The following is a 22,472-nucleotide window of genomic DNA, read 5'->3' on the forward strand; positions in this document are numbered from 1 at the left end:
ATAAATTCTTATCAAAGTCTATTAGATTTAAGCTAAAATGATTAATGCCGATATAAACTGAAAACATGTCAAAAACAAAAATATCTTACCAATAAAAACTTCCTTCAACAAGCTGCTATCAAAGTCGATGTAGTCTGCATCAGGGTACTGCCATTCAAATTATCCAAACGGGCCAAACATTCTCATAAAAAGTTAGGAACGTGTTCTCCTATTACAAATGTATCCGTTCTATACACAATCTTTAATCCATTTTCAGAATAAGCAATGAATGTCTCTATTTTTACTTATGATTTTGTTATAAAAGTTTTTGAGATATCAAAAGATATCAATACGATAAACATGCACTCTGTTTTATGATATATATATTAATAGATTAGCAATATAGTTGTGAGTAAAATAGAAGAAAAAAAAAGACCTTTATAAATTGTGTGTATAATATTCATTGTCTAAAATTTTTTCACCACAGAATCAAATATAAGAGTATCTGAGGTATTCTTGAGGAGCTCTGATGCAAGTTTTTTTTTACCTTTTGTTAAAATGACCGTGTTGTGTGTCAAGTGACAAGTAGAACACTGTAAAGTCATAAACAAAATAAATATTACGCAATCCTTCTTTCAAATATTGAGAGTTAATAAAACTGTAGAATCTAAATAGTATTACAAATTTACTATTCTCTTTCATTATAAACTCATGGCCAATAAATAATAGGATATGATATGTAAGTGGTCAAATTGTTTTTCTGTGGCTAAAGAAGTCATGTCTAGTGAAACAAAACATTTGAAAATATTTTTGTTGGTATTTCAGGAAGAAAAAAAATATGATAAAAATTTGGATATGTCCTTTTGAGGAGACATCTTTTGTGGTGCTGTACATATATTATATAGAAAATAAAAAACAATTGTTTTTCAGAAACAAATACCTGTTCACCCAAGTGTGTTCATGATAATACCCCCATAGGTATATGGCACACAGGACAAACAAATATAAATATCTCAAAAAAACAAAAGCAATACTTATTTTTAAATTACTAGTGCAGAAAAATAAGTTTTCTAATGCAAAAAAATGCACATTAGAAAAAGTCTTTTCATTTAACGTCACATGGTTTTATAGCCTACACCTTTCCATTTAAAAAAAGAAAACAGGCAGCAGATATACTTTGATATTTTAATATTTCAGTTGGAATTAATAATTCTTGGCCGTTTTTTTTCCATTTGTTGCTGTTTTTTCCCTTCCATTATTTCTGATTAAAAAAACAACTTTGTACTCTAGATCAAGAACGCAAACACAAGCCTGGCAATCTTTTCCTTCAGTCTCTTATTCACATCAAAAAGGGAATTTCATCCAAGTGTTAATCAATAAATAGTCTCTCATTAAACTTTAGGGTTAAATTCTCTTGTTCTTGAACTATGAACTGCACCAAAACACAATAACCTGTTCTCTTACAATTCCTCCATAGTTTTGTTGGCACTTGAATTTCCTGACCTGCTCTTCCTGAGAAAGTGTAAACATGTTTTTCTAGTTTGTTTTACTGTCAGTTTATTTGAATAATGTAAATGACTTGTTCTTAATATATTCCAGATGCTCCATCGCCGATGGAGCATGAACGTTACTCTTCATCTGAACAATAATTGTTGTTTAATCATGTATATATATATCTATGTCTAATTTTCAGAGAAAAAAAAAAATGAAATAATTTGTTTTGCTTTTGGTGCATGTGCAATCAGTATTTCATTCCAAATAGGACATAGTGCGACAGAATGTTTTCAGTACGCAGTTCATTTATTTTCAAAATATTTTTATCTTGAAGTAAAATTAGAGGCTCAAACTTTTCAATGGTGGTAATGGTAATGGTAAAAGTAAGTAACTTTTGCATCTGAAGAATATTTAAAATATCTTTAAAAGATAGCAGAATTTAGGAAAAGAAGTACAAAGTAAGAGAAAGTATTAACATTCCTTTGGGATTGTCCTAATAAAAATAAAGTTCCTCAATAGGATAATTATTTATTTTATATTAAGATTGGCCAATTTTATAATGGCTTGTTCAGATGTTTTCTCCTCTGCACAAATATTTTTCATTAATGAAAGAAAACTGATTAACAATAGCTTTATGTATCAGTAAAAGCTTTTTAAATGCTAAAAAAAAAAAAAAAAAAAATATTGTGTATATCGAGAATGGCTTAAAGTAGTAAACTGGGCTTGCGTCTGGAATTAGAGATACCATAAGTTATCAAAAAGTACCATGAAGCATTCTATGTTAAGTATTTTTGTATGCCAAAATAAAAGGAATAGTTATATTCATATTGAAACTATGTGGTATAACAAAAAGTTTTTGATGATATTAAACTGATGACGAAAAAACAGTCAAAATATCATGACACAAAATACAACAATTTCACCTTCAGATGTTTTCTAACAATAAAAGAAGAGATGATAAAACAAATTGTCCCTAGATGTTATTTTATTTGAGGAAAAATATGATAACAATTACATTAATCAAAATTTACTTGACAAAGATTTTTAGAACATAAGTTTGATACATATATTAAATCAGAATCAATGCAAAAATTTGAGTAAAATGCCAATGTCCTATTTCAGAATTTGATTTCTTTTTTGAAAAAAAAGAACAGTAGAAATAGAACAGAAGTTTGTCAACTTGTCACACACCTTCCTTCTAGTCAGAAGAAAAGCTTGAAAGTGATTAAAGTATCAATAGAATTCAACAAACTGCAAATATGATGGACTAATTTATGCTATAATAGGTATATAACACTTTTTTTTATCAACCAATGACTGTGGTTACTGGTTAAGTTTAGTTGTATCAGTATAATACATCTCGGACATACATACATCACTAAAATACTGCGTACAGTAAAACAGGTTTATAAAGAGCACACTTACAACAAAGCCATGGTTATTTTCATACCCCATCAAGTTTCCTATAAGATGTATTTTTGTATAACAAACTATGTTTATAACGAGTGATTTCGTTGATCTCCACAGGTTCATTATAACCGTGTTTTACTGTACAATTATTCAATGTCAATCCTGATGATGTACACTAGTGGGATTCATACAATAACAGACATTTTCTCAGGATTAACTTCCTTAAGCGTTGATTTTCGATTCATGGAACTGTAGGATTGCTGGATATCAACATGAACATACTATTAAACAGATCTGATGTCAGAGAACACTTATTTACTTTATATCATAATGCACACTCAACATCAACAGATTTTTTCTAGCTATGAATGCACCAAATGAAAATTAACAAATTATTTCTACAAGCATTCACATTAATGACATTCCTCTTGGACTGTCAACATCATATTAAAAGGGAAAATACAAATTTACAGTAATTAACAAAATTGTCCTCAATTGGAAAATGATACAATATCTATTGAAATAACACAAATGATGTGATGCACAACAGCTTGAAATATGGACATAACAGAAATGATTGAATAATGCAGAAAAATAAATGTTCATAATGAAATTTATACATTTCATTCTAACATCATCTTCGTCCTATTTTAAATGGCCAGTGAACATGATGGTTACAAGAGTGCCCAAATATTGTCATTATGCAATACAAAATATACAATATACTTATACCAGATACCTTGAACATACTGTTCACAGAAAACAATGAAAAACAAATGCAACAATATTGGCATGTGGCTACAGATCCCCGTGTGGATTTCCTCCCCATGATAGTCCCGTTGATCTTGATTGAGACTGTAAAAGGAAGATTGACAATAAACAGTGAAGCCTTCCTCACCCTATACAGGGACGGTCCTCCACTCACTGGCCGTTCACTTCTTCCTTCCCGTCCTCCACCAGCACCTCCTACAACAAACATCACGCTGTAGTAACATGTTCTATATTAATGAAATAACTTTAGGTCCACCCCCGTAATGTGTTCATCTTAGAGCTACGCAATGGTTTGTATATGGCTAGTCCATTTCAATGTAATATCCTGTGTACCATCATATTCACAGACCTTAGTCCTTGCATTATATCTTTACATGTATTATACTTGAAATATCCTGACAATTATTAAATAATTTATCACTGACAAAAGTGATCAACAATAAAGACAAGAAGCCAAACAACACAAGCAAATAACATTTTTACACTTGTGTTGAGACACACACACCCCATATTATCAGTGATAAATGTACGTGCGCATCCTGAGACCTGGACTCACAGAATTTTAAAAGGACCCATGAAATTTCTGGGAATGGGTATCTATAACACTGTGGGACCCATTGTTTTCACAAAAACCATTGAAAAGGACCCACAAAAAATAATCATAGATTGAACACTGTATTATATTAATTACCTCTATGGATAGTTAACCCTTTACAATGAGAACAAGAACCCCCCCCCCCCCATTATATTAATTACCTCTATGGATAGTTAAACCTTTACAATGAGAACAAGTTACCCCTATTATATTAATTACCTCTATGGGTGGTGAATCCTTTACAATGAGAACAAGTCCCCCACTATTACATTAATTACCTCTATGGATAGTTAACCCTTTAGAAAGAGAACAAGTCCCCCACCCCTATTATATTAATCACCTCTATGGATAGTTAACCCTTCACAATGAGAACAAGACCCCCCCCCCCCCATTATATTAATTACCTCTATGGATAGTTAACCCTTTACAATGAGAACAAGTTACCCCTATTATATTAATTACCTCTATGAGTGGTGAATCCTTTACAATGAGAACAAGTCCCCCACTATTACATTAATTACCTCTATGGATAGTTAACCCTTTAGAAGGAGAACAAGTCCCCCACCCCTATTATATTAATTACCTCTATGGATAGTTAAACCTTTACAATGAGAACAAGTTACCCCTATTATATTAATTACCTCTATGGGTGGTGAATCCTTTACAATGAGAACAAGTCCCCCACTATTACATTAATTACCTCTATGGATAGTTAACCCTTTAGAAAGAGAACAAGTCCCCCACCCCTATTATATTAATTACCTCTATGGATAGTTAACCCTATACAATGAGAACAAGACCCCCCCTATAATATTAATTACCTCTATGGGTAGTTAATCCTTTACAATGAGAACAAGATCCCCCTATAATATTAATTACCTCTATGGGTAGTTAATCCTTTCCAATGAGAACAAGACCCCCCCTATTATATTAATTACCTCTATGGATAGTTAACCATTTACAATGAGAACAAGACCCCCCTATTATATTAATTACCTCTATGGGTGGATAACCCTTTACAATGAGAACAAGACCCCGCCCCCATTATATCAATTACCTCTATGGATAGTTAACCCATTACAATGAGAACAAGCCCCCCCCACCCTATAATATTAATTACCTCTATGGATAGTTAACCCTTTACAATCAGAACAAGACCCCCTATAACATTAATTACCTCTATGGGTAGTTAATCCTTTACAATGAGAACAAGTCCCCCCTTTAATATTAATTACCTGTATGGGTAGTAAATCCTTTACAATGAGAACAAGCCCCCCCAATAATATTAATTACCTCTATGGGTAGTTAACCCTTTACAATGAGAACAAGACCCCCCTATAATATTAATTACCTCTGTGGGTGGTTAATCCTTTACAATGAGAACAAGACCCCCCCTAAATATTAATTACCTGTATGGGTAGTAAATCCTTTACAATGAGAACAAGCCCCCCCCTATAATATTAATTACCTCTATGGGTAGTTAACCCTTTACAATAAGAACAAGACACCCCCCCCCCCTATTATATTAATTGGGTAGTTAACCCTTTACAATGAGAACAAGACCCCCCTCCCCCATTATATTATTTACCTCTATGGGTAGTTAACCCTTTACAATGAGAACTAGACCCCCCTATTACATTAATTACCTCTATGAATAGTTAACCCTTTACAATGAGAACAAGACCACTCCCCCAATATATATTAATTACCTCTATGGGTAGTAAATCCTTTACAATGAGAACAAGACCCCCCCCCATTATATTAATTACCTCTATGGGTGGTTAACCCTTTACAATGAGAACAAGACCCCCCTCCCACCATCATATTATTTACCTCTATGGATAGTTAACCCTTTACAATGAGAACAAGACCCCCCTCTCCCCATTATATTAATTACCTCTATGGGTAGTTAACCCTTTACAATGAGAACAAGTCCCCCCCCATTATATTAATTACCTCTATGGAGAGTTAACCCTTTACAATGAGAACAAGTTACCCCCAATTACATTTATTACCTCTATGGATAGTTAACCCTTTACAATGAGAACAAGACTCCTCCCCATTATATTAATTACCTCTATGGGTGGTTAACCCTTTACAATGAGAACAAGACACACACAACCCCCCATTATATTAATTACCTCTATGGGTGGATAACCCTTTACAATGAGAACAAGACCCCTCCCCATTATATTAATTACCTCTATGGATAGTTAACCCTTTACAATGAGAACAAGACCCCCCTGCCCCCCCCCCCCCCCCATTATATTAATTACCTCTATGGATAGTTAACCCTTTACAATGAGAACAAGAACCCCCCTATTATATCAATTACCTCTATGGATAGTTAACCCTTTACAATGAGAACAAGACCCCCCCATTATATTAATTACCTCTATGGGTAGTTATCCTTTACAGTGAGAACAAGACACACACACCCATTATATTAATTACCTCTATGGATAGTTAACCTTTTACAATGAGAACAAATTACCCCCTATTATATCAATTACCTCTATGGATAGTTAACCCTTTACAATGAGAACAAGACCCCCCTATTATATTAATTACCTCTATGGATAGTTAACCCTTTACAATGAGAACAAGACTCCCCCCCCCCCCATATTATATTAATTACCTCTATGGATAGTTAACCCTTTACAATGAGAACAAGACTCCCCCCCCCATTATATTAATTACCTGTATGGGTGGTTAACCCTTTACAATGAGAACAAGACCCCCCTATTATATTAATTACCTCTATGGGTGGTTAACCTTTTACAATGAGAACAAGACCCCCCCCCCCATTATATCAATTACCTCTATGGGTGGTTAATCCTTTACAATGAGAACAAGACCCCCCTATAATATAAATTACCTCTATGGGTAGTTAATCTTTTACAATTAGAAAAAGACCCCCCCCCCCTATAATATTATTTACCTCTGTGGGTGGTTAACCCTTTCCAATTAGAAAAAGACCCCCCCCCCCCCCTATAATATTATTTACCTCTATGGGTAGTTAACCCTTTACAATGAGAACAAGACCCCCCCCCCTATAATATTAATTACCTCTATGGGTAGTTAACCCTTTACAATGAGAACAAGACTCCCCCCCCATTATATTAATTACCTGTATGGGTGGTTAACCCTTTACAATGAGAACAAGACCCCCCTATATTATATTAATTACCTCTATGGGTGGTTAACCTTTTACAATGAGAACAAGACCCCCCCCCCCATTATATCAATTACCTCTATGGGTGGTTAATCCTTTACAATGAGAACAAGACCCCCCTATAATATAAATTACCTCTATGGGTAGTTAATCTTTTACAATTAGAAAAAGACCCCCCCCCCCCTATAATATTATTTACCTCTGTGGGTGGTTAACCCTTTCCAATTAGAAAAAGACCCCCCCCCCTATTATATTATTTACCTCTATGGGTAGTTAACCCTTTACAATGAGAACAAGACCCCCCCCCCTATAATATTAATTACCTCTATGGGTAGTTAACCCTTTACAATGAGAACAAGACCCCCCCCCCCCCCTTAATATTAATTACCTGTATGGGTAGTAAATTCTTTACAATGAGAACAAGTCCCCCCCTATAATATTAATTACCTCTATGGATAGTTAACCCTTTACAATGAGAACAAGACCCCCTATAATATTAATTACCTCTATGGGTGGTTAATCCTTTCTAATTAGAACAAGACCCCCCCTATAATATTATTTACCTCTTTGGGTAGTTAATCCTTTACAATGAGAACAAGACCCCCCCCCCTAATATTAATTACCTGTATGGGTAGTAAATCCTTTACAATGAGAACAAGTCCCCCCCCCCCCCTATAATATTAATTACCTCTATTGGTAGTAAATCCTTTACAATGAGAACAAGACCCCCTATAATATTAATTACCTCTATGGTTAGTAAATCCTTTACAATGAGAACAAGTCCCCCCTATAATATTAATTACCTCTATGGGTGGTTAATCCTTTACAATGAGAACAAGTCCCCCCTATAATATTAATTACCTCTATGGATAGTTAACCCTTTACAATGAGAACAAGACCCCCCTATTATATTAATTACCTCTATGGATAGTTAACCCTTTACAATGAGAACAAGTCCCCCCTATAATATTAATTACCTCTATGGGTGGTTAATCCTTTACAATGAGAACAAGTCCCCCCTTTAATATTAATTACCTCTATGGATAATTAACCCTTTACAATGAGAACAAGACCCCCCTATTACAACATTAATTACCTCTATGAATAGTTAACCCTTTACAATGAGAACAAGACCACTCCCCCAATATATATTAATTACCTCTATGGGTAGTAAATCCTTTACAATGAGAACAAGACCCACCCCATTATATTGATTACCTCTATGGGTGGTTAACCCTTTACAATGAGAACAAGACCCCCCCATTATATTAATTAGTTAACCCTTTACAATGAGAACAAATTACCCCCTATTATATCAATTACCTCTATGGATAGTTAACCCTTTACAATGAGAACAAATTACCCCCTATCATATCAATTACCTCTATGGATACTTAACCCTTTACAATGAGAACAAATTACCCCCTATCATATCAATTACCTCTATGGATAGTTAACCCTTTACAATGAGAACAAGTCCTCCCTATTATATTAATTACCTCTATGGGTAGTTAATCCTTTATAATGAGAACAAGTCCTCCCTATTATATTAATTACCTCTATGGGTAGATAATCCTTTACAATGAGAACAAGTCCCCCCTATTATATTAATTACCTCTATGGGTAGTTAATCCTTTACAATGAGAACAAGTCCCCCCTATTATATTAATTACCTCTATGGGTAGTTAATCCTTTACAATGAGAACAAGTCCCCCCTATTATATTAATTACCTCTATGGATAGTTAACCCTTTACAATGAGAACAAGACCCCCCTATTATAATTACCTCTATGGATAGTTAACCCTTTACAATGAGAACAAGACCCCCCTATTATAATTACCTCTATGGATAGTTAACCCTTTACAATGAGAACAAGACCCCCCTATTATATTAATTACCTCTATGGGTAGTTAATCCTTTATAATGAGAACAAGTCCTCCCTATTATATTAATTACCTCTATGGGTAGATAATCCTTTACAATGAGAACAAGTCCCTCCTATTATATTAATTACCTCTATGGGTAGTTAATCCTTTACAATGAGAACAAGTCCTCCCTATTATATTAATTACCTCTATGGGTAGTTAATCCTTTACAATGAGAACAAGTCCCTCCCTATTATATTAATTACCTCTATGGATAGTTAACCCTTTACAATGAGAACAAGACCCCCCTATTATAATTACCTCTATGGATAGTTAACCCTTTACAATGAGAACAAGACCCCCCCCCTATTATATTAATTACCTCTATGGGTAGTTAATCCTTTAGAGTGAGAACTGACAGAGATAACAATTTTGTCCTATCAGGATGATAGCTGTTAGCCTGTCAATATGGCCTATTTTTAATTAAACCCTAGTGATGCTAAATGGATATATATCTAATTAATTGGTTTATGAATTATAATGGATATTAATATCAACAAGATATCCCTATTAATTTATTTTTTATGGAAAAATAAAACATCAAAATCACAAACGATAATACTCACCTCAACTACTACCTCTGTGTTTTCTTCTCCTTCCTTAAATTAAAATTTAAATTTCAGAAAAAATATTCCAATTACTATTGCAGTTGCAATCATTTCAATTCTGATAAATTGTGTATAAATCTAAATGGCATTCTCTAGTGAAGGTTTTGTGTTACAAATGAATTTGCTATAGAATAAAAAATGTAAAACTCCAACCATTAATTCAAAACAAAGAACTGGAAATAAATGTCAAGGACACTCATATTTTACCTGTTCATAGATCGATAGACTGTGTTCCTGTTGTCAGGGACACTCATATTTTACCTGTTGTCAGGGACACTCATATTTTACCTGTTTATAGATCGATAGACTGTGTTCCTGTTGTCAGGGACACTCATATTTTACCTGTTTATAGATCGATAGACTGTGTTCCTGTTGTCAGGGACACTCATATTTTACCTGTTCATAGATCGATAGACTGTGTTCCTGTTGTCAGGGACACTCATATTTTACCTGTTCATAGATCGATAGACTTACGTTCCTGTTGTCAAGGACACTCATATTTTACCTGTTCATAGATCGATAGACTGTGTTCCTGTTGTCAGGGACACTCATATTTTACCTGTTTATAGATCGATAGACTGTGTTCCTGTTGTCAGGGACACTCATATTTTACCTGTTCATAGATCGATAGACTGTGTTCCTGTTGTCAGGGACACACATATTTTACCTGTTTATAGATCGATAGACTGTGTTCCTGTTGTGCATGAAGAACGAGATCCCAACAGGCAGCAAACTGAGCATCACAATGGGCACAAAATAAGATGGCAGGTTCTGGACTCTCTGCAAAATAAAGGAAAGGTTTCAAACTCCATGCTTGATGCTTGCATGATCTGTTTTAATCCAATATCACTTTAACAACATTAGTTCAATCTTTTTTTTTCAAATCAGCTTTCGTTTATATCATGTGTCTTTATCAACACGGTAAGGTTTTTTAACAACGTTAATTGATATGACAATTGCATTTATATCATGTGTCTTTATCAACACGGTAAGGTTTTTTAACAATGTTAATTGATATGACAATTACATTCATATCATGTGTCTTTATCAACACGTTAAGGTTTTTTAACAACGTTAATTGATATGACAATTGCATTCATATCATGTGTCTTTGTCAACACGTTAAGGTTTTTTAACAATGTTAATTGATATGACAATTGCATTTATATCATGTGTCTTTATCAACACAGTAAGGTTTTTTAACAACGTTAATTGATATGACAATTACATTCATATCATGTGTCTTTATCAACACAGTAAGGTTTTTTAACAACGTTAATTGATATGACAATTGCATTCATATCATGTGTCTTTATCAAAACAGTAAGGTTTTTTAACAACGTTAATTGATATGACAATTACATTCATATCATGTGTCTTTGTCAACACGTTAAGGTTTTTTAACAACGTTAATTGATATGACAATTGCATTCATATCATGTGTCTTTATCAAAACAGTAAGGTTTTTTAACAACGTTAATTGATATGACAATTGCATTCATATCATGTGTCTTTGTCAACACGTTAAGGTTTTTTAACAACGTTAATTGATATGACAATTGCATTCATATCATGTGTCTTTGTCAACACGTTAAGGTTTTTTAACAATGTTAATTGATATGACAATTACATTTATATCATGTGTCTTTATCAAAACAGTAAGGTTTTTTAACAATGCTAATTGATATGACAATTACATTTATATCATGTGTCTTTATCAACACAGTAAGGTTTTTTAACAACGTTAATTGATATGACAATTACATTCATATCATGTGTCTTTGTCAACACGTTAAGGTTTTTTAACAACGTTAATTGATATGACAATTGCATTCATATCATGTGTCTTTGTCAACACGTTAAGGTTTTTTAACAACGTTAATTGATATGACAATTGCATTCATATCATGTGTCTTTGTCAACACGTTAAGGTTTTTTAACAATGTTAATTGATATGACAATTACATTTATATCATGTGTCTTTATCAAAACAGTAAGGTTTTTTAACAATGCTAATTGATATGACAATTACATTTATATCATGTGTCTTTATCAACACAGTAAGGTTTTTTAACAACGTTAATTGATATGACAATTACATTCATATCATGTGTCTTTGACAACACGTTAAGGTTTTTTAACAACGTTAATTGATATGACAATTGCATTCATATCATGTGTCTTTATCAAAACAGTAAGGTTTTTTAACAACGTTAATTGATATGACAATTGCATTCATATCATGTGTCTTTATCAAAACAGTAAGGTTTTTTAACAACGTTAATTGATATGACAATTGCATTTATATCATGTGTCTTTATCAACACAGTTAAGGTTTTTTAACAACGTTAATTGATATGACAATTGCATTATATCATGTGTCTTTTCAAAACAGTAAGGTTTTTTAACAATGCTAATTGATATGACAATTACATTTATATCATGTGTCTTTATCAACACAGTAAGGTTTTTTAACAACGTTAATTGATATGACAATTACATTCATATCATGTGTCTTTGACAACACGTTAAGGTTTTTTAACAACGTTAATTGATATGACAATTGCATTCATATCATGTGTCTTTATCAAAACAGTAAGGTTTTTTAACAACGTTAATTGATATGACAATTGCATTTATATCATGTGTCTTTATCAACACAGTAAGGTTTTTTAACAACGTTAATTGATATGACAATTGCATTCATATCATGTGTCTTTATCAAAACAGTAAGGTTTTTTAACAACGTTAATTGATATGACAATTGCATTTATATCATGTGTCTTTGTCAAACACGTTAAGGTTTTTTAACAAGTTAATTGATATGACAATTACATTCATATCATGTGTCTTTGTCAACACAGTAAGGTTTTTTAACAACGTTAATTGATATGACAATTGCATTTATATCATGTGTCTTTATCAAAACAGTAAGGTTTTTTAACAATGTTAATTGATATGACAATTACATTCATATCATGTGTCTTTGTCAACACGTTAAGGTTTTTTAACAATGTTAATTGATATGACAATTACATTTATATCATGTGTCTTTGTCAACACGTTAAGGTTTTTTAACAATGTTAATTGATATGACAATTACATTCATATCATGTGTCTTTGTCAACACGTTAAGGTTTTTTAACAACGTTAATTGATATGACAATTGCATTTATATCATGTGTCTTTATCAACACGGTAAGGTTTTTTAACAACGTTAATTGATATGACAATTACATTTATATCATGTGTCTTTGTCAACACGTTAAGGTTTTTTAACAAGGTTAATTGATATGACAATTACATTCATATCATGTGTCTTTATCAACACAGTAAGGTTTTTTTAACAAGGTTAATTGATATGACAATTACATTCATATCATGTGTCTTTATCAACACGTAAGGTTTTTTAACAACGTTAATTGATATGACAATTACATTTATCATGTGTCTTTGTCAACACGTTAAGGTTTTTTAACAATGTTAATTGATATGACAATTACATTCATATCATGTGTCTTTGTCAACACGTTAAGGTTTTTTAACAATGTTAATTGATATGACAATTACATTCATATCATGTGTCTTTGTCAACACGGTAAGGTTTTTTAACAACGTTAATTGATATGACAATTACATTTATATCATGTGTCTTTGTCAACACAGTAAGGTTTTTTAACAATGTTAATTGATATGACAATTGCATTCATATCATGTGTCTTTGTCAACACGTAAGGTTTTTTAACAATGTTAATTGATATGACAATTACATTTATATCATGTGTCTTTGTCAACACGTTAAGGTTTTTTAACAACGTTAATTGATATGACAATTACATTCATATCATGTGTCTTTGTCAACACGTTAAGGTTTTTTAACAATGTTAATTGATATGACAATTACATTCATATCATGTGTCTTTGTCAACACGTTAAGGTTTTTTAACAATGTTAATTGATATGACAATTGCATTTATATCATGTGTCTTTATCAACACAGTAAGGTTTTTTAACAACGTTAATTGATATGACAATTACATTCATATCATGTGTCTTTGTCAACACGTTAAGGTTTTTTAACAATGTTAATTGATATGACAATTGCATTTATATCATGTGTCTTTGTCAACACGTTAAGGTTTTTTAACAATGTTAATTGATATGACAATTACATTCATATCATGTGTCTTTGTCAACACGTTAAGGTTTTTTAACAAGGTTAATTGATATGACAATTACATTCATATCATGTGTCTTTATCAACACAGTAAGGTTTTTTAACAATGTTAATTGATATGACAATTACATTCATATCATGTGTCTTTGTCAACACGTTAAGGTTTTTTAACAAGGTTAATTGATATGACAATTACATTCATATCATGTGTCTTTGTCAACACGTTAAGGTTTTTTAACAATGTTAATTGATATGACAATCGCATTTAATTTATATCATGTGTCTTTATCAAAACAGTAAGGTTTTTTAACAATGTTAATTGATATGACAATTACATTCATATCATGTGTCTTTGTCAACACGTTAAGGTTTTTTAACAATGTTAATTGATATGACAATTACATTTATATCATGTGTCTTTGTCAACACGTTAAGGTTTTTTAACAAGGTTAATTGATATGACAATTACATTCATATCATGTGTCTTTGTCAACACGTTAAGGTTTTTTAACAACGTTAATTGATATGACAATTGCATTTATATCATGTGTCTTTATCAACACAGTAAGGTTTTTTAACAACGTTAATTGATATGACAATTACATTTATATCATGTGTCTTTGTCAACACGTTAAGGTTTTTTAACAAGGTTAATTGATATGACAATTACATTCATATCATGTGTCTTTGTCAACACGTTAAGGTTTTTTAACAACGTTAATTGATATGACAATTGCATTTATATCATGTGTCTTTATCAAAACAGTAAGGTTTTTTAACAACGTTAATTGATATGACAATTGCATTCATATCATGTGTCTTTGTCAACACGTTAAGGTTTTTTAACAATGTTAATTAATATGACAATTGCATTCATATCATGTGTCTTTGTCAACACGTTAAGGTTTTTTAACAACGTTAATTGATATGACAATTGCATTCATATCATGTGTCTTTGTCAACACAGTAAGGTTTTTTAACAACGTTAATTGATATGACAATTGCATTCATATCATGTGTCTTTGTCAACACAGTAAGGTTTTTTAACAACGTTAATTGATATGACAATCGCATTTATATCATGTGTCTTTATCAAAACAGTAAGGTTTTTTAACAATGTTAATTGATATGACAATTACATTCATATCATGTGTCTTTGTCAACACGTTAAGGTTTTTTAACAAGGTTAATTGATATGACAATTGCATTTATATCATGTGTCTTTGTCAACACGGTAAGGTTTTTTAACAACGTTAATTGATATGACAATTACATTCATATCATGTGTCTTTGTCAACACGTTAAGGTTTTTTAACAAGGTTAATTGATATGACAATTGCATTTATATCATGTGTCTTTGTCAACACGGTAAGGTTTTTTAACAAGGTTAATTGATATGACAATTGCATTTATATCATGTGTCTTTGTCAACACAGTAAGGTTTTTTAACAACGTTAATTGATATGACAATTGCATTTATATCATGTGTCTTTGTCAACACAGTAAGGTTTTTTAACAATGTTAATTGATATGACAATTGCATTTATATCATGTGTCTTTGTCAACACGTTAAGGTTTTTTAACAAGGTTAATTGATATGACAATTACATTCATATCATGTGTCTTTGTCAACACGTTAAGGTTTTTTAACAACGTTAATTGATATGACAATTGCATTTATATCATGTGTCTTTATCAAAACAGTAAGGTTTTTTAACAATGTTAATTGATATGACAATTACATTCATATCATGTGTCTTTGTCAACACAGTAAGGTTTTTTAACAACGTTAATTGATATGACAATTGCATTTATATCATGTGTCTTTGTCAACACGTTAAGGTTTTTTAACAAGGTTAATTGATATGACAATTACATTCATATCATGTGTCTTTGTCAACACGTTAAGGTTTTTTAACAACGTTAATTGATATGACAATTGCATTTATATCATGTGTCTTTATCAAAACAGTAAGGTTTTTTAACAACGTTAATTGATATGACAATTGCATTTATATCATGTGTCTTTATCAACACAGTAAGGTTTTTTAACAACGTTAATTGATATGACAATTGCATTCATATCATGTGTCTTTGTCAACACGTTAAGGTTTTTTAACAATGTTAATTAATATGACAATTGCATTCATATCATGTGTCTTTGTCAACACGTTAAGGTTTTTTAACAACGTTAATTGATATGACAATTGCATTCATATCATGTGTCTTTGTCAACACGGTAAGGTTTTTTAACAACGTTAATTGATATGACAATTACATTATAAATCAATGTTACTACAATATTCACATAAATCAAAGTAACGACAATACCACAGCTGTCCACACAGATTTAGTACCTGGTTTTTACTTACCTGGAGGTGGGGCGTTCTTACATATACATGAAAACCGGAGGCGACATGGTGTCTTCTTGTGTTGGGCCAGACTGTGGAGACTAGCAAACTGACTTTTACACACACCACAGATCAGAACGTCTTTTCCAACTATAACATACACAAAGGTCACCATTAGTCAAGTCTGTACAAATATCACAAGTCCCTCAACTCCTATTTCTTTCAATCTAGCAGCCCATATTTAGGATTCTTACCCATTTCATATCGAAAATATTTTACAAAGTTCTTTTTGGCATATTTTTGACGCATGATTTACTTTCATTATTCCCAGACACCAAGTCCATGGAAACCTCGTCATTTTGTTTACGGTGAACTCTGCAATATTTTTGCATCAGACACAGAAAGCCTACTCAGGCAAAAATCTGGTAGCTTTTCGTATATGGTAAAATATATAAAACAACTAAGGCTGCCGTGGTTAACCGGTATATTGGGATATTGCAATGCATCACCAAAAAACATTGTACCACGATACATTCCATCTGTACCGTTTTTTTACGATATTTTTCTTATTATCATAATTTTATTAATTTGATATAACAGAGATGAAAATGAAAAAATCTGAAAAAGGCTGAAATTTATGTTTTGGGGGGAAATTATATGGAATTACATGTGCCAGGAACCTGTTTTCTGAAAGTCAAAAAGGCTGAAATCAGCCAATCGGCTGAACATTTTCAACCCTGATATAACCAAATGTCCTGTCATTAAAACAACAGACCAGCAAGTTGTATTTATTTTCCTTTCTGATAGAATATATGCAAATATTTGCAGACACTATCATGTTTAGTTATTGACTTACTAGGTTGCGATCGTCTGTAGCCATGCTTTATCTCAAACAGATTCGTAAACAAGAACATCGCACTGGAGCATTTTTGTTGCTCAACAACACAATTAAAAATAATTATAAACATCACATAAGTTATTTTGTTGTGGTCAAAATATTGCAATACATATCACAATATAGCTGTTGTGTATCACAATATATTGTGGTACACTTCTGCCGTATTCGCCAGCCCTAAAAACAATGATCGAGGTGTTCTTCTGATTTTATTTACTGAATTCTGTTTAACCTTTCAACAGGATTCCAAATTTGGTGCAAAACATATACCGGTAATCCTTTTGCATGTTATTCTTATTACTTGATAATTGATAAGTTTTAATGTATGCACTGATTCTATAAAGCTACAGGAAACAAATATTGTTATTGTGACATTTATTTCATGAGAAGTCTCTAAGGATAATATTTTAAAGACATACAAACCCAGTGAAACTGCTGTATTACTTACTAACAACCTTACTAGCGCTGGAGGTGGTGGCATTTGAATTCTTATTGAGACCTGTTTTGGCTGCTGTGCCCATATCCCCGGAGGTCAGACTGACCAGCGTCCTCTTGATGCCACCACTGATCTGCGTGTCTGTCCTCATTTTCTTGGCTGGAGGCCCACCCCCACTCAGACTTCTGCTTACTCCCGTAGTTTTAGCTGTGGTACTGTTTATAAAATCAGATATCTTCAAATCTTTAACAAAATATTTGTAATTATTTTTGGTTTGTTTATTTTTACGTCCTATTAACAGCCAGGGTCATGTAAGGACGTGCCAGGTTTGTTGGTGGAGGAAAGCCGGAGTACCCGGAGAAAAACCACCGACCAACGGTCAGTACCTGGCAACTGCCCCACATGGGATTCTAACCCGCTTCCCAGAGGTGGAGGGCTTGTGGTAATATGTCGGGACATCTTAACCACTCGGCCACCGCGGCCCCAATTAAGAATTAAGAATCACAATACAAATTGTGATTATTCAATAATGTGCATGCAGATTAATTTTTCAATTTTTTTTTTTTTCATTTTTTTATGTCATGGAGATGTTTTCTTTCAGCTGTCTTAGCTTTTTAATCCAAGAATAATTTTAAAATCCTCTTTTTCTGACTAACTGTACATCAATCAGATGATAGGAAACTTCAAACGGATCAATTCATTGATATAGAAATGTTGAATACCTCTGAAAAGGGGTTGTTGTCTTCTTGACAGCACTTGATGTTGCAGTTTGCCTATGTTTTGGCTCAGATGCAATATTTATATCTGGAAGGTGAAAAAAAAACATTTGATTTAATATTCACTTTAAACGGCAAGTCATTGTAAAGACAGTCTTCATGTACTCAAATATCTTATTCTAGCTCTAACAAAATTAATATTATTCAAAATATAAATGAAATGAAAAATAAATATTGTCAAAATTACCTAGAGTCTGATTGGCATACATTTTCCCATCTTCATTGATACATGCCCTCCTCGCATCTGCTTGTCTAGCATACTGAATGAAGGCATATCCTTTATGCATTGATAAACCAGTCACTGCACCGTAACGTTTGAAGATTCCTTCGACTTCTTCCTTTGAAAGAGCTATTGTATTGAGGTTACCCACAAACACCCTGGCTCCAGCTGTAGAGGGATCGTTTGTTACACTACCCACAGAGGTCTGACCCATAGGGGGCGGCATGGACTGTCGTGGGCCAGGAGGTCCAGCCATGTGTCCTGGGGGGCCAGGGCGGCCATGTGGAGGTATGTGAGGGGCACGGTGAGGCATGGGGGGACCATGAGGGCCCCCTGGATGTCCCCCAGGGCCATGGGGTCCAGGGCCCATTGGGTGTGGAGCTCTCATGGGCATTCGCATTCTTGGCATCATGATGGAAGAATTTTCTTCTGGTACAATCTGCAACATTATCAAGTAAGGCAGGAATTCAGTTAACCTCTCTTATAATTTACTACACATAGAAAATATTTCGAACGTTTAAATGATTCAAATTAACAATTCGCAGCTCTTGATCAATACCTGAAATCTAGCAGTCGTACCAATCATCGATCGGTCTACTGCATCTTATAACTTCTACAAATGAAAACGAGCGATGAAAACATCAAAATCTGAAATGGCCTGGATTCACATTTCTTAATTCATAAAAATATTCACATGTAAGTGACCAAATTTCTGTTATAGGACAAACATATAATTATGATATGGCGAAAACCTAACATCTAAAAGACGCTTCAGCATTTACTACATACAAACCAAACAAGAAAAAAAATCAGATAGTCTATCAAAGAAAGGCGACCATGAGACCTGCTGAAATAATAAACAAAAATATCAATTGACACTGACGATTTTAGTTCATAATTCGATTTGAATATCTTACCAAACTAAATTAAATATGTAGATATGTGATCTTGTCTGAAATTGTTACATATGTTCCGTTATTGCCCCTTTAACGTAAGCACATGTTGGCTTTTGGTACCATTCGCGGTAAAGATGGCGCTACACTCGAAATCAATCCTCGATCCCAGACGTATCGAAAGTAAATCTATTTTTAGACATGGGAACGAGACGAATTTCCGGTCGATGTTTTCCTTCCATATATATATAGGAATATTGTTTTATAAGATTTGACGGAACGATTTTATGTGAATATTACTTGGCAGACCCTATTTACAATGAAAATTTTATACACGGGCTGATACTGAAGTGCATATACGAGGTCGGTGACATAGGGACCTGATAATTGATTCCAGTTACATGGCAGTTACAGGGAGATACGACAAAGGAGCAACCCAGTTCATAAGGATGTGGTCCGACTCTACCACTAGGACAAACTCTCTGAAAATATCCCCCCAGCAAACTAAAACATCGATCAGGAAGAACTCATTCTCCGTTAGGATTGCTTCAATATGGAATAACCTACCAGACCATGTCGTTACATCTAAGACATTGGACACCTTCAAAAACAGATTGGACAATCACTGGAACGATCAGGAGATCAAATACAATAACTATAAAGAGAATATCAGCTAGGAAGTGACTATAATCATAATATGTAACTAAATAATACTATGAGTCAAGCAAAGAGGATCTATAAGGAGCCTGTGCTGGAAAACATCATTAGAATCATTAAGAAGAATGTATATCTTTGGATTTATCCTACTTATAGATCATTTTGACGTAAAACCATACCGATACATGTATAAGAGAAGGGAGGGAGGCTTGTTATGACGAAAAATTGATGGACAGAATTTACCATATATCGTTACCCAAAAACGCAGACATCTCATTGTATGCATGATATTCATAAAATGTTAGTAACCGTCATGAATAGTAAAGAAAAAATCCTTATTTCCTATAAAATGTTGTTTATGGAATGGCCAATAATGAAACTCTAAATTGAATAGATTTTAATCGGTGGCGGTGGGGGTTGACAAGGCATCGTTGTTCCAATTAAGCAATCCACTTTACATCTATTTAGGTTCTTTATTAATAAGAGAAATGTCGTTTTCAGTTGATGTAACAATGTGAAAAAAGGTCACCAGAACGTCACACAACTGTGATGTTGTCATTGAAACGGAGCGATGATAAGGATGTGTATTTTAAGCAGAAGGTCAACATTTTCTCCGACTCAAGAATAAAAAAATAGCCAAGCAGTATTTTTAGCTTCATGCAGCCACATACAAGATATAATATGAAGTAAAAGAACCGTTAGCTTATGAAGAGTTTTACATCAAGAGTAACAATAGTGTGATAACAAGCAAATATAGGCAATTAAGTATATGGGAAAATAAATTAAAAGAAAAAAAGTTGAAGATGTAATCTTGATATATAGGCGGGTTCCAGGCCCACTATAAATCCCATTTAAAATGTTTCCTTAAATGACCAAGTTTTGAAGCGGTTAAATTCACACTCCCGGGTGTCCGCGGTTAAAGTTGTCCCTTTTGTGTATGTGGTGATCAAGGGAGTGGGACGATTGGTTCGTCCAGTATGTTACCGACTGGGGCATGTTACTCTGTGTCTTTGTTGGCATGTCAGTGAGATACATGTACCACTATAAAAAGGACAAGAGTTCCTCTACTACAAAGAGACACTGCACAAATACTGGAGCCTCTCAAAATACTAACTTTCACACACGCAACACTGTGCACAGTGACTACCGATAGGGGATGACATTGGCTGTACTACTGTTACACCTATTATCACAACTTAATATAAAACTTATGTTACATGTATCACCCATAACCTTTCTGGTTTATTGTACGTGATACATCTAATGACCTTTCACGTACTTTTGCTTATGAGCACAGGGGGCCAACTCAATGAAAATAGATGTTGTCATACATTTTTTTGTATTTGGAGGATGGACTGATGAGTATATATGACAGTCATGTGATTTTTTTCAAAAAAAAAACGAGATTTGAAAAATTATTAAAAAATCGGGATATTTACTATAAAACTGTTTTATAGTAAATATCCCGATTTTTTAATAATTTTTCAAATCTCGTATTTTTTGAAAAAAATCACATGACTGTCATATATACTCATCAGTCCATCCTCCAAATACAAAAAAATGTATGACAACATCCATTTTCATTGAGTTGGCCCCCTGTGCTTATGAGCTATTAAAAGAGAGATTTTTTTATCTTAATCTATCAGCACCTAAATTTATCGACATTTTGAGAGTTGCAATATTTACAATATAGGGTTTAGTCATACAAAGACAAATAACAATTTTAACTTGATAGGCTACTATTGCCAAAAAGGGTAAACCTGAAACTGTGGCATATGTGTACACAACATCATGTATTTAGACTTTCATCCAATTTTGTGGTTTTCAGAAAATGTATTTCTCAGCGAAGAGAAAACAAACGGACAAACATTTTCGACCATTTATTGATATATAAGAAATAAAGATGCGAACAAAATGCAATAGCCCAATGATTGGTGTAAATACTGGAGGATATGCTGATATATACTACTAGTTGTTTAGTCTCGATACCAAATAATGTCGCCACCTTTTAGATAGTAGTACATGTATATCTTTCCAAAGCGTCATTGTATGTCGACTTTCAAAACCTAAATATGTATAGTCAAGGACGTATATGAGTCTCACTTATAA

The 22,472-nt window shown here is 33.0% G+C and overlaps 1 protein-coding gene across 1 annotated transcript; it reads right to left on the minus strand.

The window, feature by feature from the left end:
• Nucleotides 1-2,440: 2,440 nt before the first annotated feature.
• Nucleotides 2,441-19,887, minus strand: LOC138316296 (uncharacterized). Its single transcript, XM_069257938.1, has 8 exons — nt 19,731-19,887; nt 18,781-19,252; nt 18,540-18,621; nt 17,830-18,032; nt 16,508-16,636; nt 10,626-10,738; nt 9,917-9,949; nt 2,441-3,849 (listed from the first exon to the last, which is right to left on the minus strand). The coding sequence occupies exons 2-8, from the start codon at nt 19,223-19,225 to the stop codon at nt 3,805-3,807; spliced, it is 1,050 nt and encodes a 349-aa protein (XP_069114039.1). The 5' UTR covers nt 19,226-19,252; nt 19,731-19,887; the 3' UTR covers nt 2,441-3,804.
• Nucleotides 19,888-22,472: the final 2,585 nt, after the last annotated feature.

Source organism: Argopecten irradians, chromosome 2 (genome assembly GCF_041381155.1).
Source record: "Argopecten irradians isolate NY chromosome 2, Ai_NY, whole genome shotgun sequence".
Taxonomy (NCBI): Eukaryota; Metazoa; Mollusca; class Bivalvia; order Pectinida; family Pectinidae; genus Argopecten; species Argopecten irradians.

Excerpts from the sequence above, each read along its gene's own strand:
- LOC138316296 (XM_069257938.1), bottom strand. The coding sequence starts at position 19,225 with ATGATGCCAAGAATGCGAATGCCCATGAGAGCTCCACACCCAATGGGC. Across the intron at positions 18,622-18,780 it reads GTATGCCAATCAGACTCTAG|ATATAAATATTGCATCTGAG; the intron begins GTAATTTTGACA and ends TTCACCTTCCAG. Across the intron at positions 16,637-17,829 it reads CAGCGCTAGTAAGGTTGTTA|TTGGAAAAGACGTTCTGATC; the intron begins GTAAGTAATACA and ends TGTATGTTATAG.